The 12,163-nt window shown below is 44.4% G+C and overlaps 1 protein-coding gene across 5 annotated transcripts in view; it reads right to left on the bottom strand.

The window, feature by feature from the left end:
• Window positions 1–12,163, bottom strand: part of MTMR14 (myotubularin related protein 14) — a 44,679-nt gene that overhangs the window by 31,483 nt on the left and 1,033 nt on the right. For all 5 annotated transcript variants that reach the window (XM_027522195.1, XM_027522198.1, XM_027522196.1 and 2 more), the window contains exons 2-3: window positions 11,081–11,229; window positions 4,933–5,041 (exon numbers count right to left, since the gene is read on the bottom strand). In XM_027522195.1, the coding sequence (XP_027377996.1) occupies window positions 4,933–5,041; window positions 11,081–11,229 (258 nt within the window). The remainder of the gene's footprint in view (window positions 1–4,932; window positions 5,042–11,080; window positions 11,230–12,163) is intronic.

Genomic DNA, 12,163 nt, shown 5'->3' with positions numbered 1-12,163 from the left:
CTCTGAGCTCTTTTCAAGGCTCAGATTCTTCTTTCTGCTCCCCAATTTCCCCAAATCCCCTTGATCTGTCCCTGTTTTTTTGGTCTCAGAGGCAGCCACACCCAGCCCAGGGGACTCATCAGGTGGAGGAGGATGGGCAAGCTGGCTGGCTTCCCAAGTGAAATACCAACCTCCACAGGAAGGTCCTGAGTGCTGGAGTTGGGGGAAGCCGTACCCCACGGGCGGGTCCATGTCTGACCTTGCTCCTGGGTTTCACGGCTCCAATGCACAGGCCACCATTTCCATACTTCAAGCTTAACTCTTGACTGAAAAAGCAGGATACACTCTGAAAGCTATCCATTTACCTAATTAGGGGTGGCCTCTAATGTTGCATGAGGAAGATGGCTCTGTAGGATTTATAAATTTAGTACCAACTTTGGCACGTAGAATAAAAGCAGCTGATCTCTGCTCCCCATTTCTTAAGGGAGGAAACAGAGAGAAAGAAGACCTGTTCCAATTTTAATTTTCTAAAAACCAGATACAAGTGATGGTGGAGAAAATGGCATGTGAGAACAGCTTACTCTTAAATGCTTGAACTGAGTTTTATTAAAAAATTAATAATATATCTTAGTTAAGCCTATATGTCCCAAGATATTACTATGTCAACATATAATCACTTTTTAAATTATTAATATTTTACATTTTTTGGATTAAGTCTTCAAAATCCAATATGTATTTATAATTACAGCACATCACAAGTAGGATGCTTTATTTTCAGTGTTTAAAGGGTAATGTAGTCCTACCTCAAAAGAAAATTGTATTTAATCGAAAAAAATTCTACATTGCTTCAATCAGAAAATGGAAATTAACTGAAATGAAACAAAATCAGACGTTTAGTTCCTAAGCTGCCCTAGCCACAACGGACTGAGTTTGGAAGGAAGCAGGAAGTCGGCACTTCTGAGCATACATTCCCCGGCTCAGCTTGGCTGGGTATGTTGGCAGCAAACACTGCTGTCACCAAACTCGTTAGGGCCTGCTGGGAGACCCCCCTGAGGACAAGATGCCCACCAAACAACAGAAGACCTTCTCCTGTTCTTCCCCATCTCTTGATCCTCAAGTTCATAGGTCTGCCTTCCCCACCCACTGAGCTCCAGGGTGACAGGACTGTCTCGGTCACCTGTCCCCCTACAACCCAGCACAGAGCCCACTACTGTGTAACCCAACAGCAGTGTCTTCCTAGAGAGCCTGCCCACACCAGCTGGGTAGGCAGCTGCTAGACACTGGGAGGATAGCAGTAATAAGACACGGCTTCTGTCCTCACAGGGATTACAGAAGAGAGGAGATAGCAGACTTATTCCTATCAAACACAATAGGAATAAAATGTACATAAGAAGGTATTAAGCCAGTGAACACGACTGAGTCAGGGGAAGCTACAGGGAACACAATGGGATCACATCAACAGACAAAAAGGTGCAAAGGGAGAAGAAAGCAGGATCAATGGTACAGCCCTTAGCGTCAAAGCCTCCTCAAAATAATACCACCCCTGCCCCCCAAAACGGAATTTGCTGGCAGTCCAGCAGTTAGGGCTCTCACGCCTTCACTGTCGATCAAGGCCTGGGTTTGATCCTTGGTTAGGGAACTAAGTAAGGTCCCACAAGCCTTGGGGTATGACAAAAAAAAAAAAAAAAATCCCTCCAACTCTTCACCCTCCCTCTGAAATGTGTTGCCTCGCGGCTCTTTCTCTCAGTCTCACCGCAATTTCCCAAGTGCATTCTGGAAACTCCCTTCTCAAGGTCTGCAGAGTGAGAAAGGACAACACCACACAGATTCCTCTGCTTCAGGACTTCTTAGAGCCTTTCCTACACTGACGTACACTTGCCAATGAACCTCCTGTATCTGGAGCTTGGGGGTCAGGGTGAATCTAGGGTATGATGTCTCTCAATCTTATTTGAGAGGGAATGCTTTGCACAAGCATATCCTTAAACTACTGTTCTATAGAACACACTGTGGGAAGTACTGGTTTGAGTGTTTCCTACATAATTTCTAGTGGGAATAAGTAAGCTTTAAGAAGATCTGTCTACGGCCATACCACCCTGAACGCGCCCGATCTCGTCTGATCTCGGAAGCTAAGCAGGGTCGGGCCTGGTTAGTACTTGGATGGGAGAAGATCAATTTCTGGAACTTTACTCGCAGACATACTTTCCCCTAGAACAGACCAACCCTATGAAGTCTGCGGCTTCCTGACTCACCTGTCACATTTGCCCTTCCTCCATTTACGAAAGATTGGCACAGGAGAGGAAACAGACCTACCCTATGAAAGTCTGTGGCTGCTTCTCCTTTCCTATCTCCTCCTGTCACATGAAGGCACAAAAGGAGAGGAATCAGGCTAGCATTTCTCTCTCCCAGTGCTGTGCCCCAGCCCTTGCCTGCATGCTAGGAGAATGGACTAAAGTCCCAGAGGCGCCAGGACCACAGCGCACACAGGCACCTACCAGATGAACAGAAGAGAGGGCAGACATTTCTGCTCTCCTCCCCTCCTCCAAGCTATTGGTCTGCTTCTTCTAGATTAATCTTTCTCAAAATGATATTTTATTCTGTATTTCCCTGTCCGGAAGTCACAGAGGCTTGTCTGGCAAATGCAAACACCTCAGCCAGCATCCAGCCTCCTGCATTCAGCCCCTTCCATCCTCAGCTCCGCCACCTACCTCACTCCCATCAGGTCGTCTCCCAGCCTTTCTCATGCCTGCCTCACTGTACGCCCCAGGCAGCTACCTGCCTGGGATACCCTCCCACTCTTCTGCCAAAGCTCGTAGCCTAGTCCCGCTCACTTAATGAGGCCATGCCTGTCAGTCCACACCACTGCCCGTCTTTAGTGGGTTCCTCTGATACCACACTATGTGGCACCAAGCTACAGTGTAGTAACTTGAGGGCGTTTTGCAGTAAGTTTAAATCTCAGCTCTCAAGTTGTGTAAAGTAAACTTGGGGAAGTTATTTAACCACTTTGAGCCTTCATTTCATCTGCAAAATGGGAATATCTAATACATCAAAGGATTATTAAAAATAGGTGAAATGAGACCCTATTTAGGTACCAAATTAACAACACTCAATAGAATATAAGCTTGATAAAGGTGCAAATTTTTGTTTATCATATATGCTGAGGTACCTTAAGGCCTGAATATGATACATATTCAATAAATACTTGGTAAATTACACTACTGAAAGGATGGACAAACAACTTATCTGATCTAATCTATTCACAAACTCGTGATGTAGGCGATTATTTTTCCCATTTGACAGAGGAGGAAATGGAGGTCTTGCACAGGCAGGAGGCAGCAGAGCCAGGATCAGAACCTAGGCAGCAGGGCTCCAGGACACAGGGTGGAGTCCTCCGCTATGACCATCCCTTGCCTACCTAGAATCACCCTTGAAAAAAGTGGTTTTGGAACTGGTCTGATTCTCTGGCCTGCTTCCCACCACACCAGGCACCCCGTAACCACCCTAACTTGTCTGGCAACAAGACAACTGTCAGTTTAGTTCAGTTCAGTCATTCAGTTGTGTCCGACTCTTTGCAACCCCATGGACTGCAGCATGCCAGGCCTCCGTGTCCATCACCAACTTTCAGAGTTTAGTCAAACTCATGTCTATTAAGTCGGATGCCATCCAATCATCTCATTCTCTGTCGTCCCCTTCTCCTCCCGCCTTCAATCTCTCCCAGCATCAGGGTCTTTTCAAATGAGTCAGCTCTTCGCATCAGATGGCCAAAGTACTGGGAGTTTCACCTTCAATATCAGTCCTTCCAATGAATATTCAGGACTGATTTCCCTTAGGATGGACTGGTTGGACCTTGCTTTCCAAGGTACTCTCAAGAGTCTTCTCCAACACCACAGTTCAAAAGCATCAATTCTTTTGTGCTCAGCTTTCTATATAGTCCAACTCTCACATCCATACATGACCACTGGAAAAACCATAGCCTTGACTAGACAGACCTTTGTTGGCAAAGTAATGTCTCTACTTTATAATATGCTATTTAGGTTGGTCATAACTTTCCTTCCAAGGAGTCAGTGTCTTTTAATTTCATGGCTGCAGTCACCATCTGCACTGATTTTGGAGCCCAGAAAAATAAAGTCTGACACTGTTTCCACTGTTTCCCCATCTATTTGCCATGAAGTGAAGGGACCAGATGCCATGATCTTTGTTTTCTGAATGTTGAGCTTTAAGCCAACTTTTTCACTCTCCTCTTTCACTTTCCTCAAGAAGTTTTTTAGGTCCTCTTCACTTTCTGCCATAAGGGTGGTGTCATCTGCATATCTGAGGTTATTGATATTTCTCCCGGTAATCCTGATTCCAGCTTGTGTTTCTTCCAGTCCAGTGTTTCTCATGATGTACTCTGCATATAAGTTAAATAAGCAGGGTAACAATATACAGCCTTGACGCACTGCTTTTCCTATTTGGAACCAGTCTGTTGTTCCATGTCCAGTTCTAACTGTTGCTTTCTGGCCTGCATACAGGTTTCTCAAGAGGCAGGTCAGGTGGTCTGGTATTCCCATCTCTTTAAGAATTTTTCCACAGTTTGTTGTGGTCCACACAGTCAAAGGCTTTGGCATAGTCAATAAAGCAGAAATACACGTTTTTCTGGAACTCGCTTGCTTTTTTGATGATCCAATGGATGCTGGCAATTTGATCTCTGGTTCCTCTGCCTTTTCTAACATCTGGAAGTTCATGGTTCAAGTACTGTTGAAGCCTGGCTTGGAGAATTTTGAGCATTACTTTACTAGCGTGTGAGATGAGTGCAATTGTTCGGTAGTTTGAGCATTCTTTGGCACTGCCTTTCTTTGAGACTGGAATGAAAACTGACCTTTTCCAGTCCTGTGGCCACTGCTGAGACAACTGTACACTCTGCATTAAGCCAGGTACCTCCAAGGGAGGGAGAGCGAGGCTATGGGGAGGTCTTACCTTGCCCTTGAACAGGATCACTGGGCAGACAAACCGTCCTCTGCACCTGGCTGTCTTGCTGCGATTGACGAGGTCCTGCAATTTGCTCACCTGCACGGTGCTCTGAAACCTAACACAAGGCAAGAGAGGTAGGTCAGGCTGCTTGTGCATGAGTACTGTGTAAGCCACGCTAGGGGTGTGTGTGTGTAAATATTCATTTCAAATCGAATAAACGCTCAGATTCCTAAATTCTAGATCACAGACATTTTAAGCTTTTCAAGAAAAGAAAAAAAAAAAGCTAGATTATAGGTACTAAAACTGAAATCATCCTGATTTCAAAACCTTTAAGATCAAAAGGTGCTCAGTTTTTCACTCCAAAAGTAGGACAAATATGTTGAGGACCCTCTGGCAATAACGGGGCCATCTTTGTGATCTTTCAGAGGGCAGGATATGATGAAGTTCACATTCCACATGGTTATGAGCCTCTGATACATTATCAACATTTCAACCAACACTAACAGTCTAAAATGTCAACAGGGCAGGGAATGCTGGAGCAAAGGTGGTGAAAAAGAAGCTATTTGTGGCCTTGAGAAGCATGGAAGTTAACACACCCAGCTTCTCAAGGCCACAAATAGCTTCTAGAACACACACCAAAAAAACACATTTAGAAATGAGTTTAAGTCAGTCACACCTATAGCACACCCTTAAAATAAGGGTCTACTGTCACAGATTCACCCACTGAGTCTTAACAAAAGGCTCCACATCAGCCAGTAAGAACTTCTGGTTCCAAGAGAAACAGGAGGCAGGAAGTTCAACAGTGGGAAGCTCTCCCGATTATGCAGAGTAATGGAGGAAAAGGAAGATAGTCAAGCTCCTTCCTTACAAGGGTTGAGTCTCCAGGCTGAGTCCAAGGGCATCATCCCTCCTACATGCCAGTCCTGCTAGTGTCATTGCATGACATGTGCACACAAATAACTGTTTCAGAATGAGTAAGTTCAGTGACTCCTAAACACCACTGGTACCTTTTTAAGCATATCTAAATTCTGTTGGCATTAATAAAAATATAGTCTTCTGAAAACACTGCTGATTTCTTAGTAGCCTTCATAGATATATTCTCAACCTAGTTGCTAATAAAATAACTACTATCAAGTGAGCATTTGAAACTGAAGTTACAACAAGGTCTTCAAATAAAAACCTGATATATGGAGTGTAGAAAAACAGTTCTGATGAACCTATTTAAGAGAAGAAATGGAGACACAGACATAGAGAATGATCTGGTGGAAACAGCAGGAAGGAGAGTGTAGGACAAACTGAGAAAGCAGCACTGACATATATATACTATCACATGTAAAATGGATAACAAGCGGGAAGCTGCTGTATAACACAGAGAGCCCAGCCTGGGACTCAGTGACGACCGAGAAGGGTGGAATGTAGAGGTGAAGATAGGCTCAAGAGAGAGGAGATATATATACATATGTTTGTGCATGCACGTGCGCGAAGTTACTGCAGTCATGCCTGACTCTTTGTGACCCCATGGACTGTAGCCCACCAGGCTCCTGTCAATGGGATTCTCTAGGCAAGAATACTGGAGCAGATTGCCATTTCCTCCTCTAGGGCATCTTTCCCACCCAAGGACTAAATCAGCATCTCTTATGTCTCCTACATTGGCAGGCAGGCTTTTTACCACTAACGCCACCATATATAATTATGACTGATTTGCACTGATGTAAAGCAAAGACCACCAGAACACTGTAAAGTAATTATTCTCCAATCCAAAAAATCGAAGGGAAAAAAAAAACAAAAAACAGAAAAATAAGAATCAATTAGATTCGAATAATAGAATAACTGAAATGAAATAAAAAATACAGTAGAGGGAATCAATACCAAATCAGATGATACAGAAGAACAGATGAGCAATCTGAAAGACAGTAAAATAAAAATCACCCAATGAGAACAGCAAGAAAAGTTTTTTAATGAGAGGAGCTTAAGAGACCCCTAAGACAACATCAAATGTACTAACATTTGCATTATATGAGTCTCAGAAAGAGGAGAGAGAGAGGGAGAGAAAAATTATTTGAAGAAATAATCAGTGAAAAATCCTCTTATTTAGGGATACAGGTTAGAGGTACAGGAAGCATAAAAAATAATAATAATAAAAAAATAACTTGGACCAAGTTTGGTGATTGTAGAAAGAAAACAAGAGGATAAAGGAAGAGGACTTAAACTTTCCATGGTGTATGTTTCTGTAAGGTATGATTTAAGACTTTTTCCCCATTTTTATTAAGCATTTTGTTTTAAATCACAAATTTATTACATCTTTACCATAATTCAAATAGATAAGTGACTACATAAGACTCTTTTTCTTTCTGTTTTTTTGGTTGCAGTGTGCAGCATGCAGGATCTTAGCTCCCTGACTAGGGAGTGAGTGGTCCCTGCAGTGGAAGCTCAGAGTTTTAACCACTGGACCACAAGGGAAGTCCCCATGTTATTTTTACGACCAAGATTTTTTTCTTTTCTGAAGGAAGGAAGAAGGCTGGAGTGCCTCTTCACAGTATGTACAGAGTGCTATGCTTAGTTGCTCAGTCATCTCCAACTCTGCGACCACATGTACTGTAGCCCACCAGGCTCCCCTGTCCATGGAGAGTCTCCAGGCAAGAATACTGGAGTGGGCTGCTATGCCTTTCTCCAGGGGATCTTCCCAACCCAGGGATGGAACCCAGGTCACCCGCATTGCAGGTGGACTCTTTACCATCTAAGCCATGAGGGAAGCCCAAGAATACTGGAGTGGGTAGCCTATCCCTTTTCCAGGGGATCTTTCCAACCTAGGAATCGAACTGGGGTCTCCTGCATTGCAGGCAGACTCTACCAGCTGAGTTACCAGGGAAGCTGGCACAGGCCAATCAGTCAGGCCCTAGAAAAAACATGGCTCACTGGAAACCAAGTTCTACCACCTTTCCCTCATTCTGTGAAATAAAAAGGCAACTGAGTTCAAAATAATTGCCTAATTAAACTCAGATGCCAAGAGAATATAAAACAAAATACACATAATACTGCTTACATTAGTCTTCCTCCCACCTTTTGGTGGCCCCAGGTCATTTGCACAGATGAGATCAGCACTATCTGCTGAGTTAAAAAAAAAAGTTATTTTTATTTATCTGACTTCATCAGATCTTAATTGAGGTATGTGGGAATCTTTAGTTATGGCAGGCAAAACCTAGTTCCCTGACCAGGGATTGAACCCAGGCCCCCTGCACTGGGAGCTCGGAAGTCCCAGCACTGCTTTAACTGACTCTGAGCTCACACCAGCAGCTCTAAATGCCTTGAAACCGCATTTGAGTCTCCCAGGCTAAATACTTCCATTCAACAAACGCTCCACAAAAACGAAGGAGAGAACATGCCAGCATTTTCAGCCTCAGGGTTCTGGGCAGTCTTATGTGGAGGAAGGCACACTTTTTTCATTAGGCTAGCTGGTGCTTTATTGTCCTGGGTCCCCTACTCAAAGAACCAATGCAGTTTCTGTTCTCAGTGGTTCCTGTTTTTATTTTTATTATTTCTTGGCCTTAGAATCTTTCTCTTAACATGCTAAGCACTGGGCTGTGTCTGACACATGATACTTTTATTCGAAGGAATGAAACTGGGCTATGTATTTATGTTTGTCTTGTGGGACTGAGCCCTTAACCTGTAAGATCTGAAGCTATCTCTGGGTAGATGGTGTCAGAGTTGAGTTGAATTGTAGAACACACAGCTGATGTTTGAAAATCAGTGGTATGAGGGAACCCCCCTACCCTACGCTCACATACCAGTGGGAATTATCAAGTGCAGGATTTTAACTTTGTCTCCCAATGCCTCACCTATACCTGCCCTAATTCTGGCCTTTGTTACAATCATTGCTCATTTATTGGTCTGTGTTACCGACCAGACCTAAAGGTAAGGATTTCATATCTCTGGCAGGGTCTCCAACTAGATCCCTGAGATGTGGCCCATGGCAGCAGTTTGTCTTGCTGATAAACACACATCTTGGCCATTCAGACAGCCCCATCCAGGCTTCTCTTCCCAGATGACGGGCTAAACTGGGGAGGTGGATTAATAGAACCAAACCACTTCCTGAATCCAGTTCTACCCTGTGCAACTCAGTCTAACTAGTGTCATAGTAACACCAAATCCAGGCATGTAAAGCAAAAAGTTCTATTTCTTCTCACCTACACATGCACATATTCCCTCTTCAACAGACATGGCCCACTTAGTATCACCTTGAGGCCTTGCAAGAAGTGAAAAGTAAAAACAGACTATAACTCCTCTAGGGTTAGCGATATACTGTGGTGGTCCTGGCCTGGAAAGAGAGACTCTGCTAGGCAAAGTGGAAGCTTCCTGGCAGTGATAGAAAGAAGAGGCAGGCATACACGTGCTATGATCTACATACAATTAATTCCCCCAGTAAGTTCCTTTTTCTCAGGGAACGCCACCTCGACCTGGTTAGAAGGCACACTTACATGTCTCCCATCTTACACATGAGCAAATTTGTCTATGTGAAAGCCCTCTCTGGCTCCCTGTGGTTCCAGGTTATAGCAAAGGAGTCATCTAGGAAGCTCTCTGTGATGTAGAAATTCTCATTTAGGGCCCCTGGAATCTGTGATTTCAATGAGTGCTCAGAGGGTACTAGCCCAAGAACCACTAACACCCACAAGTCTGCACTCCTTGGACCAATGATCAAGACCCTATACAAGCTAGTCCCTAACTAGGGACATTTAAGGGACATTTCTACTTGTCTGTGCAATTCCAGCTGAAAGGCATCTCCACCACAGGGTCTCCCCAAACACACACACGAGGCAGGATCTACCCTTCTCCCCAACTTGTCTACAGCAGCACTTCTCCAGCCTCTATGTATGTATGGGCCATCTTGTTATGCCATGATTTTGATTCAGTGGCTCTGGAACCTAGGACTGAGAATCTCTAGCCAGTGAGCTCTGAGCAGTGCTGTGAGCAATGATGGCCTGCTGCACCCCGTAGAATGACTCTACTGTAGCCTTTCTCATAACAGTGCTTCCCTGGGGCCAGAGTTTCAGATATTGTTGGCAACACCTCCTGGAATTCCCTTAAAATCAACAGCAAGCAGGAAGTCTAGCAGAACAAACTTTGAGATCAACATAAAGCACTTCCTAGAGCCTTATAAGCCTCTTGTAAGTACTTATTATTACTTATAAGCCTTATAAGTAATAAGTCTGATCACTTATCAGTGTCCAACAACTGCTATGTTAAGTCACTTCAGTCGTTTCCGATTCTGTGCGACCCCATAGACGGCAGCCCACCAGGCTCCCCCGTCCCTGGGATTCTCCAGGCAAGAACACTGGAGTGGGCTGCCATTTCCTTCTCCAATGCATGAAAGTGAAAAGTGAAAGTGAAGTCACTCATTCGTGTCCGACTCTTAGCGACCCCATGGATTGCGGCCTAACAGGCTCCTTCGTCCATGGGATTTTCCAAGCAAGAGGTACTGGAGTGGGGTGCCACTGCCTTCTCCGCCAACAACTGCTACCGTTTACTTACTGCCTACGGGCTGCATCCTGTGCTGGGTGCTCTGTGTCACTAGTACCTGGTGAACTGTTACCTCACAGAAAAGCACCCGGGCTTTGGTAGGTCCTCAATATACAGCAGCACTTATTTCTAACTCTTAGAGCACACACATCAAGCTTGGAATAGTCCCATTTATCAGCAGGGATTGCACTAGTCACTTTTGTAAATAGAGATAGAGACTGATGAGGAAACTAAGAGCCAAAGCAGTTCAACAACTTGCCCAAGTTAGTGATGCAGTCAGCAAGTACACTGACCTCAAGCTTTAAGCTTTTGACCTTTAAGCTCTATACATGTACATACCCTTAAGCATGTCCGCAAAGCATACCTCCCACTCACTCTTAAAAAAAGGAAACGCTGAGGTTTAGGGAGGTGGGGCATGGAGTCAGCTGTCTTAGGACAATGACTGATAGGGTGGGAGTAAAATAGGAGACCAGGACTGTGACTTTCAGCTTCTTCTTCTATGCTGTGCTATCAGGATGCCAACAAGGCTTAACATCTGGGAAAAGCGAGTCTGCCTTGCCCAATGACAGACTTTCCTGACCCTGGGGATGAGATGTCAAGGCCTTCCCAGAAGGGGATGCCTTGGTGACATGATGCTCACGTGTCTTTCTCCTTCTCCGAACTCTCATACTCCAGGAACACAATGTGCTGTGGGTAGTGGCCACAGATATCCCCATTCACATTCTGGATCACACTATAACAGTAGTCTCGGCCAAACAGCTCCAGACACCTCTTCTCAATGCGTTCAACCTGCACAGAGGAGGAGATATGAACATAAAGAAGATTCTGGGATTCAGAATTAGGCGGGTCCCACCCTGGAGAAATCTCTGGGAATAACCTTTCCCTCTATAATTATAATGCAATACAAGGAAGAGACCTGTTGCTAGGTCATAGGCCCTCAACGTGCAGTTCATGAACCCATGTAATAAACTTTGGTGGGGGCAGGGAGGGACTCTGAAGCCCTCAATGTTGTGGTGAAACTGTGTTTCTTAGGCATCCAAAGAGAGGATTACACCTTTCACGAGATTCTCAAAGGGGTCCACAGGCCCTAAGTATTAAGAACCTTTGCTCTAGGTTATTTTAACCAGCATCAATACATTATCTTCCTTTGGCTCCAGATGCTTCTCAATTCTCCAGTCATAAAACAGTACCCAGAAGCTCTAATTAGTGTAATGAGTAGAAGCTGCAGACAAAGGTGTCTCCTTACAATTTGCTTATGAAATAGAAGGAACAGCTCCCTTAAAAACTGCTCTTATTTTGCTAATTTCGGGAAAGGCCCCATAGAAGAAGGACATAAAACCCGCAACATCTCAACAAGCCTGCAAAAGATCAGAAAGTTTAGCGCCAGCTGGAGTGAAAGTCAGACATAACTTTTTACAACACTGATTTTCATGCGTGTGTAAAATGAAAAGAGGCCCAGGAAAACCACTGACCCTGTAACCACCCAAAAGATCAATGGGGTGGGAAAAACTCACAGGAATGAGGAATCCTCAAACTTGAAGGGACATGAACATCATTAAGAAGCCTATTAAAAATTACAAATTCCAGGTTCCCAACCTCAGAAATACTAACTCAGTAGGACTGGGTGGGACCAAGTAACCTTTATTTTTAATAAACACCCCAGGTGATGCTGATGGTCTGGAGCCAAACCAGAGTTTCATGGCCCTGCATGGAAGAGAATTTC

Source organism: Bos indicus x Bos taurus, chromosome 22 (genome assembly GCF_003369695.1).
Source record: "Bos indicus x Bos taurus breed Angus x Brahman F1 hybrid chromosome 22, Bos_hybrid_MaternalHap_v2.0, whole genome shotgun sequence".
Lineage (NCBI taxonomy): Eukaryota > Metazoa > Chordata > Mammalia > Artiodactyla > Bovidae > Bos > Bos indicus x Bos taurus.
Note: the sequence above shows the minus strand (reverse complement) of the source record. Positions and strands in the feature narration are given on the sequence as shown.